At 43.1% G+C, this 19,128-nt stretch overlaps 2 protein-coding genes across 4 annotated transcripts in view; one reads left to right on the top strand and one right to left on the bottom strand.

Annotated features, from left to right (window-relative positions):
* Window positions 1-19,128, top strand: part of LOC145538615 (dynein light chain roadblock-type 1-like) — a 518,123-nt gene that overhangs the window by 400,122 nt on the left and 98,873 nt on the right. The window lies entirely within an intron of this gene.
* On the bottom strand, window positions 1,503-18,193 carry LOC145538626 (uncharacterized). Of its 2 annotated transcripts, none has more exons than XM_081570968.1 (5): window positions 18,000-18,190; window positions 6,363-6,521; window positions 4,830-4,970; window positions 3,934-4,043; window positions 1,503-1,648 (listed from the first exon to the last, which is right to left on the bottom strand). In XM_081570968.1, exons 2-5 carry the CDS (start codon window positions 6,394-6,396, stop codon window positions 1,631-1,633), a joined length of 303 nt encoding a protein of 100 aa, XP_081427094.1. In that variant the 5' UTR covers window positions 6,397-6,521; window positions 18,000-18,190; the 3' UTR covers window positions 1,503-1,630. The 2 variants fall into 2 exon arrangements, with proteins under 2 accessions (XP_081427094.1, XP_081427089.1); XM_081570963.1 differs by having other exon boundaries at window positions 1,506-1,648; window positions 17,950-18,193.

Genomic DNA, 19,128 nt, shown 5'->3' with positions numbered 1-19,128 from the left:
TAATCATTACAGGTGGGAACTTATTTCATACACTCTCTACCAAAATTCCCTGTGTGTACCCTCTGATTCTTCAGTTCCACTTCTAGGAATTTATTCTGCAACTGCATGTGTTTCTGCATTTGCACTTGCACTTTGGCCTACATTTGCATATGTTTTTTAAATGTATTTTGCATGTATTAAGGAAAAATACTTGAATCACTTGAATGTCCATTGATAGGGGTCTAGTTAATAATGGTGATCATCATATAGTGGAATGGTCTGGGTACGTTCAGAGGGATTTGGAAATGCTTAGGGAATGACAAGACATGAAATACTGAAATACTTCATGAAATACTGAAATATAGTGGGTATAGTATGCCCACCATATATATGAGGGAACACTGTAGCTAATACCATAGGTATTACACACTTTAAAATATGTTGAGAAGATGGATCTCATGTGAATTGTTCTTACCAAAAATTACACAGAAGAACACAAGGAAAGTTTTGGAGGTGAAGGATAAATTTAGTGCCTTGGTTATGGTGATGGTATCGTGGGTGTAGGTATATGTCCAAACTCATCAAGCGATGTATATAAAATATATCCAATTTTGCATATCAATTATATGTCAATACAGCTAAAAATAGAAAAATTTCCTAATGACATGTTACAAGTTGAAAAAATTAACAGATGACCTTAAGTAAAACAGAAATAACCATCTAAGACAAAATATAAATCATACCAGTGGAAAAAATGAGAAAGTGTATGTACACACTGAAAGAGAGAGAACTTTATTCCTCTTCCTGTGCATGTGTGCATGCTAAGTCACCTTAGTTGTGTCCAACTCTTTGTGACCCCATGGACTACAGCCTGCCAGGCTCCTCTGTCCAAGAGATTCTTCGTGCAAGAATACTGGAGTGGGTTACCATGACTTATTCCAGGGCATCTCCCCTACCCAGGTATCGAACCTATGTCTCTTATGTCTTCTGCATTGACAGGCAGGTTCTTTACCACCAACAACATCTGGGAAGCCCATTCCTCTTCCTACAAGCACTGATCTCATCAAAGAGGCCCTATCCTCATTACTTCATCTAACCCAAATCACCTCCCAAATACCCCATCTCCAAATGCCATCGCACTGGGGGCTTAGGCTTCATTGCATAAATTTTGGAGGAACACAGACACTCAGTCCATAGGAACATATAATCCTCATAATTACTGTATGAAGCAGCTACTATTACCGGAATATTTTAGATGAGGAAAATGAGGCACAGAAAGGCTAATTAAATTGGTCAAGGTCATAGAGCTGGTGTAGCAGCAAAACTGGGACTTGAGTATAAGTGAGTTAGCCCCCAGGGTTTTGCTCAAGCACGGGTGCTCTGCACCAGAGCAGATCCCTGCCAGCATTCTCCCTGACTCACTGCACCTCACTGAACTGATAACTCAGACCTTCTGGACCACCTGACAACAGATCTGGCTAGAGCCAAGGTCTGGTTTCAATTGCTAGAAACTCTTTAAAACATGGCATTTTTTGGTTCATTTTTATTGCCAACTTGGGGGTCTTGTTGTCAATTCTTGAGAATCAGGAACATACATTTTCAAATCTGTGATACATCTTTGTGATGGAGAGGGCATGGCTGGATGTTAAACTCAAAGAACGGGGTCTCTCTGCTTGAGGCAATAGAGACAGAAGAGTAAGTCAGCTCAACAAGATTTAGCAAATTCAATTATGCATAGTTCTCTGCTCAGAGATCCTAAATATTCCTTTGCTGGTATTATGAAGTCCACACTCTTCATCTGGCTTCACCCTACTTTTCCCAAGTACTTTCTGCTTCAGTCCAGTGAGAAGCTCTCAGCCCAGCCCAGCAACTCCACTCAACCACTTCAAAATCACCATTTTCCTGCTCCTAATTTAAGAATGTAAACTTCCAATGAGATAATGGATGTGAAACGCTTCACATGGCACCCATTTACTATACTGAACACAGAAACCACTAACCCAAGTAGAGTGCAGATTCACTTTACAAAGAATTTTAAATTCCCCCTCATACCATCCCTCTGAATTAGGAATTACCTCTTCTGGTTCACTGTCAAGAATATTGAGACTGGTGTTTTGTGGCCTAAGCTGCTTAGCACGTTGCTGGGCTGTTGTTAGACCCAGGGCTTGAACAACTACACATCCTGTGCTCTTTCTCTCATATTTTTTTTAACAACACATAAGGAAGCATTTGTCTGAGGTTAAACATGAAATCATACAAATAAACTTTGTATAAACAGAAAAATGCATTGACTCATGGCACAGCTAGTAAAAGGCAAAGTAAAAACAAAGAAAATTCATTGGTGGCTATATATAACTGGGCATAGTTGTGTCTTGTATACTGGAAAGTCTTTTTCAAAGTTGATCTTGGATCAACAGAAGAGCAATCTCCAAAGGTGTTTTACAAGATAGGCTGGGGTTGGGTGGACAGTAGTGGATCATGTTAAACTCTGTGAATGTCCCGGTGGATACTCCTGGCTCCTTGGATCTCTAGGTTGGGGAACTTTTGGTGGTGGTGGTTTAGTCGCTAAGTTGTGTCTGACTCTTCCGACCCCATGGACAGTCAGGGGGCCTGCCAGGCTCCTTTGTCCATGGGATTTCCCAGGTACTGGAGTGTGTTGCCATTTCCTTCTCCAGGGAGTCTTCCTGACGCAGGGATCAAACTCAGGTCTCCTACATTGCAGGCAGATTCTTTACCAACTGAGCCACCAGGGAAGCCCCTGGGAATTATTTCTACTAATTAACACAGTGAGAAAAAAGCAGGAGGAAGCTGAGGCGGGGGGTTGGGATCTCTCAAGTTCATAATACAAAGAGGATAAAAGCTTGTCAGACACTTAATCACTGTTTCTAAACAGTTGCCAAACACCTACACCATTAGACTAGGTTTCCTCGCGTCTGACAAGCACAATAAGTGCCACGGCAAACATTCCTTGGACTAATCACTTTACATGGATTAGTTCAATTCATCCTCACGACAATCCTGTGAAGCAGGTGTTCATATTAGCTACACTTCACCCAGGGAGAAAAGCTCCCTGCTTTTGTCCTTGTCATCGTCCTTTAATCATTCAGGGTCTACCTTGGTGAAAAGAAAGCTGGTTGTGTACATCTGCTCACATTCAACTCGAGAACAGTGAATTGGGTAATGAGGAATAATGCAGAGATGACTTCTATTCAGCTTTGGGATGTGGTCCTTCAGTTCAGTTCAGTTCAGTCCTCAGTTGTGTCTGACTCTTTGCGACCCAATGGACTACAGCATACTAGGCCTCCCTGTCCATCACCAACTCCCAGAGCTTGCTCAAACTCATGTCCATTGAGCTGGTGAGGCCATCCAACCATCTGATCCTCTGTCGTCCCCTTCTCCTCCTCCTGCCTTCAATCTTTCCCAGCATCAGGGTCTTTTCTAATGAGTCAGTTCTTTGCATCAAGTCATCCTTGGCCTTGCTGTATGTGACATCTAGGGAATTTCCAGAGCAGTTCCTGGAAGCCGAATGAGGAAGCCACCTTGTGATGTTCTGATACCAAAGGGTAAGGGGTCACTAGCCTTCTTCCATGGACGCTTCCCTGCTGGAGATGGTCCCAGTTACCTCCGAGTGCCAAATTCTTTGGGTTTTTCTGGTGACTCAGCTGGTAAAGAAGCTCTCTGAGGATCCCCTGGAGATAGGAATGGCAACCCACTCCAGTACTCTTCCCTGGGAAATCCCATGGACAGAGGAGCCTGGCAGGCTATAGTCCGTGGGATTGCAAAGAGTTAGACACAACTGAGCGACTAACACTTTCACTTTCACCAACTTCTTTTTCCTCCTCCCTCCCACTTCTCCTTATTCTTATTAATGTGGATAACTATCCAGAAAGCAGAGATTCCTCTGTGTCAGGCTTTGGTTGCACATGAGTCGTGACTTAATCTTCAAGACCGTACTCTGTGAGACTTGCGGGTGTCCCAGAGTCGCCTCCCTCCTGCCAGTGCCTGAGAGCTAAATTGTTCCATTTTCAGAAATCCAGGAAGACTGTTGTTAAACAGAGCTATTCCTAAAAATGAAATGAAATAAGCTTACAATTAAATAAATTACATTAAAAACAAAGGTAATAAACACACTAAAGTAATTAAATGTTTATTAGCGCATCCCTGGAAGTACCGTTCTCCCCAGCAATAATGCTGAAGATGACTGAGGTTTTGAAGGAAGCAGCAAAGTCGAGAGACAGACCCGAGGGGTGGGACGCCTCAGAGATGTTAGCTCAAGCTGGGTTGCTTTTTTCCCAAAACAAAGCTACACTTTGGCTCCATACAGCTTATGCGTTGGAGATGGGGGCGTTAAGGGGGGGTTCCTTGGTGGCTCAGATTGTAAAGAATCTGCCTGCAATACAGGAGACTGGGGTTCGATCCCTGGGTTGGGTGAAGGGGATAGCAACCCACTCCAGTATTCCTGCCTGGAGAATTCCATGGACAGAGGAACCTGGTGGGCTAAAATCCATGGGGCTCGAAAGTGTTGGACATGACTGAGTGACTAACACTTGCACTTTCACTGAGGAAGTTTGTAGAAACTACTACCTGATGGGAGAAAAACCACGACAACAATGAAAGGGGATCAGGCCACAGAGGGTCTAATTTCTGTACCTGATCCTATAAAATATGTGGCTAGATTTAAAAATGTACCTGATGCTATCAACTGCCATGCTGAGAGAGAACAATGGTCTGGTTCTCCTGTTTAGCATAAGCATCCACTCATTTCCTCTGCTGCCTTTTCCTCCCACTGGGTAGTAAAATCCCAGAAAGGTTTGGGACCACAAAGCCTCATTCCCAGAGAGGAAACTCACCCAAGAGGGTGAAGGTGCCACACCGCAACTCTCCTATAAAGAACATGAACAAGTGATGGCTGTCTCCAGAGGCCATAGACAACAAAGAGTTGGTACTTGGTGCTTCTTCACAGAAAGACTCACGATCCATAAATATATCCACTGGAATGCAGGACAAAACATAATGTATAAAAGATTGAATAGAAGATATATTATGCTAGTGCATGGCAATCCTGTCGGCAGGAATTTATAGCTTCGATATATTCCCCATTAAAAGTGGTTCAGCTAGCTGGTAGAGAAGCTCAATTCATCTTGTCTCTGTTGCGAACCATCAATATTATGGTTTACTCATTTAAACTGGAAATGGGACCAAATATTTGGGCTATTTATAATAAAAAAAATATGAAAATCTTTGTATTGGTGTTCATCACCTAACTCCTTCACTTTAATGAGAAGTCTGTTTACACAGGGTTCAGAGAACATTCCTCACCTGTGATGATGCCAGGCTATGAGAGGCAGGAATGAGGAAGAAAATGATCAAATGTCGCGTGCCCCTCCCTTGCTGAGGCCATCTGCCCACAGGAAAGGCAAAGCAGCACATGCAAAAGTCTGTGCATTGTATGTAAAAAAGGAAGGGGAAGGCTGGAAAGTTGGAAACAGGAGAGTGTGAAGGTTGCTTGGGGCTTCCCAGGTGGTGCTAGTGGTAAAGAACCCACCTACCAATGCAGGAGACACAAGAGACAGAGGTTCAGTCCCTGGGTGGGAAAGATCCCCTGGAGGAGGGCATGGCAACCCACTCCGGTATTCTTGCCTGGAGAATCTCATGGACAGAGAAGCCTGGCAGGCCACCGTCTGTGGGGTCGCAAAGAGTCAGACATAACTGAAGTGACTTAGCACAGAAAACACAGGATAAAAGTATGAAAAGCCATGGACTTCCTGGTAGTCCAGTGGTTGACAGTTCGCCTTCCAGTGCTGGGGGAGCAGGTTCGATCCCTGGTTGGGAGGTAAGACCCCACGTGTCTTGTGGCCAAAGAACCAAAACATAAAACAGAAGCAATATTGTAAAAAATTCAATAAAAACTTTTAAAATGATCCACATCAAAAAAAAAAATCTTAGAAAAAAAAAAAAAGAGTATGGAGAGCCAGCAAGCATCCAAGTGCAACCAGTGATGCTCATGGATGCACCACGTGCTGGCTTGTGTCCCCAGGGAAAATGCCAGCCCCTGGCTCTCTGTCAGTGGGGTTGACCTCACTGTCGGGAGGTATGGTCGTTGTATTGCCAGAATGCCCATGGCTTGCACTGTGGATCCTCAGAGGAGAACCTACTCTCCCCTAGGAATAATTTCTAAATGTGTCTGATGGATTTGCTTATGACAAGCCACCCAAAGCTGCAAGGCCAGAGACAGCCCACACAAACAGCAGAGATCACCCCTGGCAATTTCCTCACAATATCTCTCCTCCTTGCTCACACCACCTGCAGCTCTCTACTTCTTCCTCCCCGACTCTCCCACCTCCAGCCTTAGTCTCAGTCTCTAATATCTGTCTTAGACTCACCTCCTTGATTTTGAGTCCCTTTGATGTATCCCATTTGACTCCTGTTCTCAGCTTGAGGGTCCTGACTCTGGGCACCTGGATTCCTGCACACCTACAGCTCCCACAGAGAATCCTGCTCAGCTTGTCTGGGCTTCACGATGGCCCTGAGAGTCCCAGGCCCTGGGAGAGGATGGAAATAAAGGCTAATCTCTTTACTCACTTGTGGCTTGGCTTTAATTACCCAGTGGAAACTCTGCCCTCCCTTGCTCTTTCATCATTCTCCGTGTTCTCCTGTGTCAAGTCAGTGGGTCTTCTTTCACGGGCAGTGCCCAGGCCCCTCAGTGTCTGCTCATCCAGGGAGACCCCATACAGACACTACACCAAGGACCTCTTGTCAGACAAATGTTGGCAGAAGACCACTTTGAGACCTCGAGCTCCACACTGTGGCCTTGGTGCTCCTGCAGCACCAAGGGGGTGGGGGAGGGTCACCCTGGCTCAGCCATCTCCCTCTCCCAGACATTCAGAGTGTCATTCTGCCCTTTCCATGTGTGCCTGGGGCTTTCTGGGCTATTTTTAAAAACCTATAGCACTTCCTGTCTCTACCACTCATTTGGGCGGTTAATCATGACAGTCTAGAAATGTCACCTCTGGACAGTGTGGTGTGTGTGTGTGGAGAAGCGTTGCAGTCAAGCGAAGGGACAGGACCGTCAGAGGACCTGGGTGGAGGGACCCAGGCCGTAGGACCAGCACCTGGGACAGCTGAAGGAGCCCAGACTAGCCTGTTCACCCAGGGCCATGACCCAGGGTGCGCAGTGCAGCATGGCTAGGAGTGGGGTGTTGTGGCCAGGCAGCTGGGTTTTAGCACTGACTTGGCCAGCATCAGCGTTGGACAAGTGCCACGACTCCTCTAAATATCCCTCTCCACACCTCCAACACAGGGTAGCTGTGCTTTCAGAGCGGAAGCCGTTTATCAGCTCTCATGTTCCCTGGGAGGGAGCAGGACTGAAAGCACACCCTTGATTTTTTTCTGTTTATAGACTGTCTGTTCCTTGGCTGGTGAGATGAGGATAAAGATTCCTGATTCCTGCTCCTGTGTGACTGACCTTCCTCTTCTGAGTCTAGTTTTCTCAGAAGAGGGGCCCTCTTTCATTTTTTTTAAAAATTATTTATTTATTTATTTTTGGCTGTACTGGGTCTTCATTGCTGCATGGACTTTTCTCTAGTGGCAGTGAAGGGGGGCTACTCTCCAGCTGTGGTATTCAGGCTTCTCATTGCAGTGGCTTCTTTTGTTGGCAAGCATGAGTTCTAGGGCATGCAGGCTTCAGTAGCTTTGGCTCCCGGGCTCTACCGTTCAATAATTGTGATGCACAGGCTTAGTTGCTCTGAGACATCTGGGATCTTATTGGGTCATGGATAGAACTTGTGTCCTTGCATTGTCAGGCAGATTCTTTACCACTGAGCCAACAGGGAAGCCCCACTTTCATTTTTTTTTTTTTTTTTTTTTTTAGTTAATTTATTGTTTATTGAAGGGTCATTGCTTTACAGAATTTTGCTGTTTTCTGTCAAACCTCAACATGAATCAGCCATAGGTATACATATATCCTCTCCCTTTTGAAACTCTCTCCCATTTCCTTCCCCATCCCACCCCTCTAGGTTGATACAGAGCCCCTGTTTGAGTTTCCTGAGCCATACAGCAAATTCCCTTTGGCTATCTATTTTACATATGGTAATGTAAGTTTCCATGTTACTCTTTCCATACATCTCACCCTCTCCTCCCTGCTCCCCATGTCCATAAGTCTATTCTCTATGTCTATTTCTTAACTGTTTCCCTGTAAATAAATTCTTCAGTACCATTTTTCTAGATTCCATATGGATGTGTTAGAATATGGTATTTATCTTTCTCTTTCTGACTCACTTCACTCTGTATAATAGGTTCTAGGTTCATCCACCTCATTAGAACTGACTCAAATGTGTTCCTTGTTATGGCTGAGTAATATTCCATCATGTATATGTACCACTACTTCTTTATACATTCATCTGTCAACGGACATCTAGGTTGCTTCCATGTTCTAGCTATTGTAAATTGTGCTGCAATGAACAATGTGATATATGTGTCTCTTTCAATTTTGGTTTCCTCAGGGTATATGCCTAGGAGTGGGATTGCTGGTCATATGATGGTTTTATTCCTAGTTTTTTTTAAGGAATCTCCATACTGTCTGGAGAAGGCAATGGCACCCCACTCCAGTACTCGTGCCTGGAAAATCCCATGGACGGAGGACCCTGGTAGGCTACAGTCCATTGGGTCGCTAAGAGTCAGACACGACTGAACAACTTCACTTTCACTTTTCCCTTTCATGCATTGGAGAAGGAAACGGCAACCCACTCCAGTGTTCTTGCCTGGAGAATCCCAGGGACGGGGGCGCCTTGTGGGCTGCCGTCTATGGGGTTGCACAGAGTCGGACACGACAAGTGACAGCAGCAGCAGCAGCAGCAGCCACACCGTCCTCCATAGTGGCTGTATCAAATTACATTCCCACCAACAGTGCAAGTGTGCTCCCTTTTCTCCACACCCTCTCCAGCATTTACTGTTTGTAGACTTTTTGATGACAGCCATTCTGACCGCTGTGAGGTGATATCACATTGTAGTTTTGATTTGCATTTCTCTAATAATGACCGATGTTGAGCATCTTTTCATGTGTTTGTTAGCCATCTGTATGTCTTCTTTGGAGAAATGTCTGTTTAGGTCTTTTCCCCACTTTTTGGTTGGGTTGTTTGTTTTTCTGGCATTGAGTTGTATGAGCTGCTTGTATGTTTTGGAAATCAATCCTTGTCAGTTTTTTCATTTGCTATTATTTTCTCCCATTCTGAAAGTTGCCTTCTTACTTTGCTTATAGTTTCCCTTGCTGTGCAAAATCTTTTAAGTTTAATCAGGTCCCACTTGTTTACTTTTGTTTTTTTTCTGTTACTCTAGGAGGTGGGTCATAGAGGACCTTGCTTTGATTTATATCATTGAGTGTTCTGCCTATGTTTTCCTCTAAGAGTTTTATAGTTTCTGGTTTTACATTTAGGCTTTAATCCACTTTGAGTTTATCTTTGTGTATGGTGTTAGGAAGTGTTCTAATTTCACTCTTTTACATGTAGCTGTCCAGTTTTCCCAGCACCATTTATTGAAGAGGCTGTTTTTGCCCCATTGTATATACTCCTTTGTCAAAAATAAGGTACCCATAGGTGCATGGGCTTATTTCTGGGCTTTCTACCTTGTTCCATTGGTCTATATTTCTGTTTTTGTGCCAGTACCATACTGTCTTGATGACTGCAGCTTTGTCGTATAACCTGAACTCAGGAAGTTTGATTCCTCCAGCTCCATTCTTCTTTCTCAAGACTGCTTTGGCTATTTGGAGTCTTTTGTGTTTCCATATGAATTGTGAAGATTTTTTGTTCTAGTTCTGTGAAAGATGCCATTGGTAATTTGATAGGAATGACATTGAATCTGTAGCTTGCATTTGGTAGTATAGTCATTTTCACAATATCAATTCTTCCTACCCAGGAACATGGAATATCTCTCCATCTATTTATGTCATCTTTGATTTCTTTCATTAGTGTCTTATAACTTTTGTGTACAGTTTTTCATATCCTTAGGTAAGTTTATTCCTAGATATTTAATTCTTTTTGTTGCAATGGTAAATGGGGTTGATTCCTTAATTTCTCTTTCTTATTTTTCATTGTTAGTATATAGAAATGCAAGTGATTTCTGTGTATTGATTTTGTATTCTGCAACTTTGCTAAATTCACTGATTAGCTCTAGTAATTTTCTGATACTATCTTTAGGGTTTTCTATGTACAGTATCATGTCATCTGCAAGCAGTGAGGGCTTTACTTCTTCTTTTCCAATCTGGATTCCTTTCATTTCTTTTTCTCCTCTGATTGCAGTAGCTAGGACTTCCAGAACTATGTTGAATAATAGTGGTGGAACTGGACACCCTTGTCTTGTTCCTGATCTTAGGGGGAATGCTTTCAGTTTTTCACCATTGAGAATAATGTTTGTTGTAAGCTTATCATATATGGCCTTTACTATGTTGAGGTAGGTTCCTTCTATGCTCATTTTTTGAAGAGTTTTAATCATAAATATGTGCTGAATTTTGTCAAAGGCTTTTTCTGCATCTATTGAGATGATCATATGGTTTTTATTTTTCAACTTGTTAATATGGTGTATCACATTGATTGATTTCCATATATTGAAGAATCCTTGCATCCCTGGAATAAACACAACTTGACCATGGTGTTGCTGAATTCTGTTTGCTAAAATTTTGTTGAGGATTTTTGCATCTATGTTCATGAGTGATATTGGCCTGTAGTTTTCTTTTTTTGTGTTGTCTTTGTCTGGGTTTGGTATCAAGGTGATGGTGGCCTCGTAGAATGAGTTTGGAAGTGTTCCTTCCTCTGCAATTTTTTTTAAAGAGTTTTAGAAGGATAGGCATTAGCTCTTGTCTAAATGTTTGACAGAATTCTCCTGTGAAGCCATCTGGTCCTGGGCTTTTGTTTTTTGGGAGATTTTTGACCACAGCTTCAATTTCAGTGCTTGTAATTGGGTTGTTCATAATTTCTATTTTTTCCTGGTTCAGTCTTGGAATATTGAACTTTTCTAAGAATCTGTCCATTTCTTCCAGGTTATCTATTTTATTGCCATATAGTTGTTCATAATAGTCTCTTATAATCCTTTGTATTTCTGCATAGTCTGTTGTAACCTCTCCTTTTTCATTTCTAATTTTGTTGATTTGATTCTTCTCTCTTTTTTTCTTGATTAGTCTGGCTAAGGGTTTGTCAATTTTGTTTATCTTCTCAAAGAACCAGCTTTTAGTTTTATTAATCTTTACTATTATTTCTTTCATTTCTTTTTCATTTGTTTCTGCTCGAATCTTTATGATTTCTTTCCTTCCACTAATTTTGGAGTTTTTTTCTTCTTCTTTTTCCAGTTGCTTTAGGTGTAAAGTTAAGTAGTCTATTTGATTTTTTTCTTGTTTCTTGAGGTAAGATTGCTATAAACTTCCCTCTTAGAATTGCTTTTGCTGCATCCCATAAGTTTTGAGTTGTCGTGTTTTCATTGTCATTTGTTTCTATAAATTTTTTATTTCCCTTTTGATTTCTTCAGTAACTGGTTGGTTATTTAGAAATGTGTTGTTTAATCTCCAGGTGTTTGTGTTTATTACAGTTTTTTTCTTGTAATTGATATCTAGTCTCATAGTGTTGTGGTCAGAGAAAATGCTTGATACAATTTCAACTTTCTTAAATTTACTGAGGTTCGATTTGTAACCCAAGATATGATCTATCCTGGAGAATGTTCCATGTGCACTTGAGAAGGTGTATTCTTCTGCATTTGGATGGAATGTCCTGAAGATATCAATGAGATCCATCTCATCTAAAGTATAATTTAAGACTTGTGTTTCCTTATTAATTTTCTGTTTTGATGATCTGTCCATTGGTGTGAATGAGGTGTTAATGTCTCCTACTATTATTGTGTTACTGTCAATTTCTCCTTTTATGTTTGTTAGTGTTTGTCTTATGTATTGAGGTGCTCCTATGTTGGGTGCATAGATATTTACAATTGCTTTGTCTTCCTCTTGGATTGATTCCCTTGATCATTATGTAGTATCCTTCCTTATCTCTTGTAATCTTCTTTATTTTAAGGTCTATTTTGTCTGATATGAGGATTGCTACTCCAGCTTTCTTTTGCTTCCCATTTGCATAGAATATATTTTTCCATTCTCTCACTTTCAGTCTATATGTGTCTTCAGGTCTGAAGTGGGTTTCTTGTAGACAGCATATATATGGGTCTTATTTTTGTATCCATTCAGCCAGTCTGTGTCTTTTGGTTGGAGCATTTAATCCATTTACATTTAAAGTAATTATTGATATATATGTTCCTATTGCCATTTTCTAATTGCTTGGAGTTGATTTTGTAGATTTGTTTTCTGTTGTATTTCTTGACTGTATAAGTCTGTTTAGCATTTGTTGTAAAGCTGGTTTGGTAGTACTGAATTCTCTAAAGTTTTGCTTGTCTGAAAAGCATTTGATTTCTCCATCAGTTATGAATGAGATCCTTGCTGGGTACAGTAATCTTGGTTGTAGATTTTTCCCTTTCAGTACTTTAATATATCCTGCCATTCCCTTCTGTCCTGCAGAGTTTCTGCTGAAATAAAGATCACCTGTTGAGCATATGGGGTTTCCCTTGTATGTTACTTGTTGCTTCTCCCTTGCTGCTTTTAATATTCTTTCTTTGTGTTTAGTCTTTGTTGGTTTGATTAGTATGTGTCTTGGCATGTTTCTCCTTGGGTTTATCCTGTATGGGACTCTTTGTGCCTCTTGGACTTGACTGGCTATTTCCTTTTCCATGTTGGGGAAATTTTCAACTATAATCTCTTCAATATTTTTCTCATACCATATCTTTTTCTCTTCTTCTTCTGGGACCCCTGTAATTCGAATGTTGATGCATTTGATATGGTCCCAGAGGTCTCTGAGACTGTCCTCAGCTCTTTTCATTCTTTTTACTTTATTCTGCTCTTCAGAAGTTATTTCCACCATTTTAGCTTCCAGCTCACTGATTCACTTTTCTGCTTCAGATATTCTGCTATTGATTCCTTCTAGAGTATTTTTAATTTCAGTAATTGTGTTGTTTGTCTCTGTATGTTTATTCTTTAATTCTTCTAGGTCTTTGTTAATTGATTCTTGCATTTTCCCCATTTTGTTTTCAAGGTTTTTGATTATCTTTACTATCCTTATTCTGAATTCTTTTTCAGGTAATTTTCTTATTTCCTCTTCATTTATTTGGACTTTTGTGTTTCTAGTTGGTTCCTTCATTTGTGCAATATTTCTTGCCTTTTCATTCTTTTAAAAGTTATTGTGTTTGAGGTCTCCTTTTACAGGCTTCAAGGAAAGTTGAATTCTTTCCTTGAAGAAGGTTAAATTCTTTCTTCTTTTTGGTTTCTGCCTTCCTAAGGTTGGTCCAGTGGTTTGTGTGAGCTTTGTATAGGGTGAGATTTATGCTGGGTTTTTGTTTGTTTGTTTGCTTTTCCTCTGATGGGCAAGGCTGAGTGAGGTGATACTCCTGTCTGCTGATGATTGGGTTTGTATTTTTGTTTTGCTTGTTGTTTCAATGAGGCTTCCTGCACAGGGTGCTACTGGTGGTTGGGTGATGCTGGGTCTTGCAAACAAGTGGTTTCCTTTATGTGAGTTCTCACTATTTGATATTCCCTATGGTTAGTTCTCTGATAGTCTACAGTCTTGGAGTCAGTGCCACCACTCCAAAGGCTCAGAGTTTGATCTCTGGTCAGAAACAAAGATTCCACAAGTGGTTTGTTATGGCATGAAGGGGCAGTAAAACAAATACCCCAAAACAAGAAACCAAAGATGAACCCCAGACAAATGGTGGTTACAAATCAGGCAAATAATAATTAAAATAATGGAATATACACATATACATGTACACCCATGAGCAAAGTGAAAACTGTCTAACAAAGGAAATCAAAAATTTTATTTATTAGTTAATAACAAAACTAACTTAAGCACAAACTGGAAAACAAAACTAAAGCAAAGCACCAGGTGGGGAATAAAGCAATGAAAACAAAAGTAGCAAATATGTTGAGAGGAAAGCAAAGAAGAAAAGAAGAAAGAATAGATATGCAAAGTTAAATAGCTGTAGATAAGATTTATACATGTTAAAGATTAACTGCAAGGGTAAAAGAACAGTAGGAAAAACAAACAAAGGAATAAATGTATGTTAAATAATAATAGGTTTAAACAATTAGCAATTAAAATTAAAAAAAGAGGGGGAAAAAAAAGGAAAATTCCACAGAACTGCAAAAGCCCAACACAGAGGGAGAGGTTTATAACAACAATAAAAATGTGACTGAGAAAAAAAAGAAAAAAATAAGCACAAAAGCTTAATTGGATTTCGTAGTGCCAATAAAATGGACAACTACAACAGAAGGGTTAAAAAAGGAAAGAAAAAAATCGAAAAGAATCTACAGAACAAGTCAAAACATAAGAAAAATGATTTCTTGCTGTCAGAGTCCTTTCCCTTGCTGGGAGTCACAGTCCATCTCGCCTCCCTAGGATGCCCTCCAACACTGTGCTGATCTCTGGACCTGCTGTGAGGGCAGCTCAGATTCTAGTCTGGTCCTACTTCTGTGTGTCCTTGCCTCCAATGTCCACAGCTATCAGAACTAGTGTGTTTTCTTTTGTGGGCACTCTTAATGTCCTTTTATATATTTCAAAGACACAGAGTTGGCCTAGTTGATCATGTTGATTTAATCTGCAGCTTGTACAGCTGGTGGGAAGGTTTTGGGTCTTCTTTCTTAGTCACACTGACCCTGGGTTTCAGTTGTGGTTTTATTTCCATCTCTACATGTGGATCGTCCACTGGGATTTATTCCTGAGTCTGCCCTGGAGGGCTTGGGTTTGCCCCTGTGAGGGCCAGGTGTGGAGTTGGTGCAGCTCCTTGGGTTGCAGGGGTTCTGGCAGCACCAGGTACTCAGGGGAGTTGGCAGCTAGGGCAGCAGGAAATACAGTGCTCTAGAAGGGTATCACAACCAGTATTGGCCAATACGGTCCAGTATTCTTGCCTGGAGAATCCCCCTCCCTGACAGAGAAGCCTGGCAGGCCATAGTCTACAGGGTCGCAGAGTTGGATGACCCTGCGCTTATAGCTGCAAGGCTTTTTTTTGCCTGTGGCAGCTCTGCCCCAGTGAGAGTTGAGCATGAAGGTGGCACAGCTTCTTGGCTTGTGGAGACCCTGGTGGCACCAAGTGTGGAGGGACAAGGTCTGCCTCTGCTGCAGGAGTTATGGCCCTGTTAGAGTCTTTTTTTGAGCCTCTTGTAGGTGGCGATCAGAAGGCCTCTTTGGCCAGTCTTTCTCAGTAGCTCTGCCCATTCAGGCACATAGAGGGGCCCCCTTGGCTGGGGTCCCACTCTGTAGATCGGTGCATCAGGCACTTAAAGGGGTACTCTGGGTGGGGTCCTACTCTGTAGTTCAGCACATCAGTCACTAAACGGAGCACCCTGGGTGAGGTCCTATCCTGTAGTTCAGTGCATCAGGCATTTGATGGGCCAGTCTCCCTATTATTCAGCTGGTGATGCTGGTGTGTGGGGAGAGAGAGGCTATGGTGATGGCTCCACCCACTACGCATGACTCAGCAGTATCGCTTTGCTTCCATGGTGGCCTGGCTTTCCTCCATCATCACTTCCCACCATGATCTCCTCCCTCACATCCCCTCAATCTGTCTCTCTGCAGTCAATAGCAGTGCTTGCCCTGGGATTGCTCCACCATCCCTGAACTCCAGCTCCCAGCTGCTGTGCCTTCCAGGGTACCATTGTTCCTGTCCGGAGTATGTATGGCTGTGGCAAGGACTGATTCTCATTTCATTTAGGCTGCCGTAGATCAGTTATTTCACTCTCAGCGTTAAATGTTTCTCCTTTGACTCAGACAATTGCCCCAATGTGGGGATCGGACCCCTTCTTCAGTTCCCCTACCCGCCTTGGGCAGGTCCAGTCCTACTGAAACTCCTGTTTCTCCCCCCTCGTTCCTTCATCCTACTGAGTTTTGCATGGTTCTATATATTCTTTTCCACTGGTCAGGTACTCCTGTCTGCTTTCAGCTGGTGTTCTGCATGCACTTCTGCATCTGAAGGTGTATTCCTGATGTTTCCCTGGAGAGAGATGTACTCCACATCCACCTACTACTCCACCATCTTGTTCTCCCTATTCTGCAACTTTTTATCCCTGTGTAAATGGAAAAGTGTCATACCCTTAAAGAGAGCCTTGAGAATGGCCTGTCCTGTATATTTCAGGCTATAGGCAACATTCTTAACTGAAAGCAATAGAATACAAAAGTTAAACAAAAGAAACAGATCTAATATGGAGTCAGATTTGTTCTTCCCTATTACAATAAAGCTGACATTCTGATCTGTCACGACTCCTCATCAGAGTGTTCAGAGCCCAGGAGGTCAGTATGAAGCTCAGTACATACCAACCTGTCAAGTGAATGGAACAATTCCTTCATAAGTAGTGTCCATTATTCAAGCATACAGACTTCAGGGTCCTGTGGTAGTCCCCACTTCCAAAAGGCAGGTGATCCCTGGAGTAGCCATGATCTGAGTTTAAGTAGCTACCATTCCTTTTTTTTTTTTTGGCCTAAATCTGCTCTCCCTGTAGGATACACAGTTTATTTATTTAGGCTGTGCTGACCTTCATTGTGGGGCACAGGCTTAGCTGCCCCGCAGCATGTTCCCTAACCAGGGATCGAACCCACATCCCCTGCATTGGAAAGTGAATTCTTAACCACTGGACCACCAGAGAAGTCCCTACAATTTATTATTTTATACATAATAAATAGGTAGCCTTTACTGAGTGATTATTTCATGACAGACATTTTCCAGATGATAAAACTGAAACCCAGAGAGGGTGTGCCACCAACCTAGAAAGAGGAGGCCTTTTCTCAAAGCAAGATGAGTAGACCTCGATGTTAAAAATCCTGCTGTCCCACCTACCAAGTCCTGAAGACTCTGAGGTTCAGAGAGATTATTCAAGATGCCCAAGATCTACAAAGGGGCTTCCCCGGTGGCTCAGTGGTAAAGAATCCACTTGCAATGCAGGAGACACAGGAGACTCAGGTTCAATCCATGGGTCGGGAGGATTCCTTGGAGGAGGGAACGGCAATCCACTCCAGTATTCTTGTATTCTTGCCTGAAAAATCCTATGGACAGAGGAGCCTGGCAGGCTAGAGTCCCCAGGATCGCAAAGAGTTGGACACAACTGAACATGCATGCAGCATGTGTGCAATATCTACAAAGTGATGACTGGTAGAGACAAGCTCTGAACTCCAAAGCTTGCCAGTGCCTGGATACAGCCAGCTGTTTCCACCTCAGGCTGTGTCCATCTTGGCCCACAGTGCTGGTCTCTCACTTCCGCCTGCCTTGGCATATACCCTGAGGCCTGCTGGGGCTCCTGTCCCCTCTCCTTGGAGATGGTAAGACTCTGCTTTTCTTTGACCAGGACAAAGGAAAGAGGAATGGGTTTTCATTTTTTAAAACCAACATCTCCCACCCTCCAGCAGTCCCCATGCCCTCCCCCCACATGGATGGAAATGAACTAGAAACTCAGTTTCTGGAGACTACAAGCTGCACATTTCTCCCTATTAACTGGTTATCAGCACTTTGAGCCAGTCAGAGATTAAGTATTTACTGGCTTTCTCTTCTGCGCCTTCCCTCAAGAAAACCTTCACTGTAGTCCAATCCCCAGGCTTGGCCCATCCAGGGGCAGTCAAGCAGCTGATGGAGCTGGAGATGCGGGAAACGAAGATGAATAGACTCATCTACTCTAGCCACGGGGGCTGAGCTGGCAAAGAGGGGTGGGTGCCAAGTCTCCTCACAGTGGCTGGCAGGGGTCTTCAGGGTTGGGTTATCAGCGTTAATAGTCTGCAGCTTGTGCAATGAGCCTAGATCAGTGTGCATATTTGCATGTGCATCTGAGTACTGACTGTAGAAGTCAGCTCTCACCTCTGAGCTAACGTGTCTGTAAAACCAGGGACATTATTAGGGGTGGCCGGATCTGTGTACCTGCAAATGTGCAAATAGGAGGCAGGTGGTTCGATGCACTTGGACTGTACCTCTTCACCTGTCACTGCTGCTACAAGATCCTTGCACGCTGAGCCTCTTGCTGCCTTGAGGTGAAGCTGGGGAGCGGGCTGAGGGTCTGGAGTAGAATCTCCTGGGAGTGGGGGCACAGTGTGTAGAGAGGGGCTCAGCCCTGGAGCTCCCTATGTTCTCCTGTTTATTCATCTGTTTTCAGCTCTGCTCCCTTGCAAATCACAAAGTGAAAGTGTTAGTCATTCAGTCATATCTGACTCTTTGTGACCTCATGGACTGTAGCCCATAAGGCTTCTCTGTCCATGGAATTCTCCAGCAAGAATACTGGATTGGGTAGCCATGTCCTCTAGGGGATCTTCCCCACCCAGGGATCAAACCTGGGTTTCCTGCATTGCAAGCAGATTCTTTAACATCTGAGCCACCAGGGAAGCCCAAGGCTCAAAGAATATTTCAGAGGAAATACCATTCTTCAGGGCATGCAGCACATCTACCCTGCTCTGGCCATTCCCTGACTGTCTACTACAGTTCTGACTGTTCACAGGATGCCACTGGGTTCTGACCCTAGATATGTAAGCTCAGTCATGCTCCCTGCCTTGCTCCTGCCATTTCCCACTCCTGGAACCTTTTCTCTGTTCCTATCCTCAAGGCCATGGCGCAAAAGGAGAAGGGGGCAGCAGAGGATGAGATGGTTAGATAGCATCACTGACACAATGGATGAGTTTGAGCAAACTCCAGGAGATAGTGAAGAAGAGGGAAGCCTGACGTGCTACAGTTCATGGGGTCACAAAGAGTCAGACATAACTTAGCAACTAAACAATAACAACAACAGCATGGATGTCAGCCAATCAGAACACTGGTCTAAACAACAGATGGAGAAGTTTCAGTGGCTTCTAGCTGAGTGCCAGCCCCAGGTTAGCTGAGGTTATCTGGGTGCCCAGCAGATGGGAGTGGGAGGGGTCTGGGGGCCTGAGAGAGCCACGCCCACCTTCACCTTGTAGGATGGGAAAGCCATGGCAAGGCACTATGGCGAGGGCGGGGTGGGGAGAGGGAGGAAAACAGCTTCATCTTTAAAGTCAGGCAGATGCAGCTGGAGCTCCTTTTGTGAAATACTGGATGGCTCCCAAAGATCACAGTGCTAACTGCTCATCA

This window comes from Giraffa tippelskirchi, chromosome 1 (assembly GCF_054371585.1).
Source record: "Giraffa tippelskirchi isolate mGirTip1 chromosome 1, T2T-mGirTip1v1.2.pri, whole genome shotgun sequence".
Taxonomy (NCBI): domain Eukaryota; kingdom Metazoa; phylum Chordata; class Mammalia; order Artiodactyla; family Giraffidae; genus Giraffa; species Giraffa tippelskirchi.
This window is presented reverse-complemented; position numbering and strand designations above follow the sequence as displayed.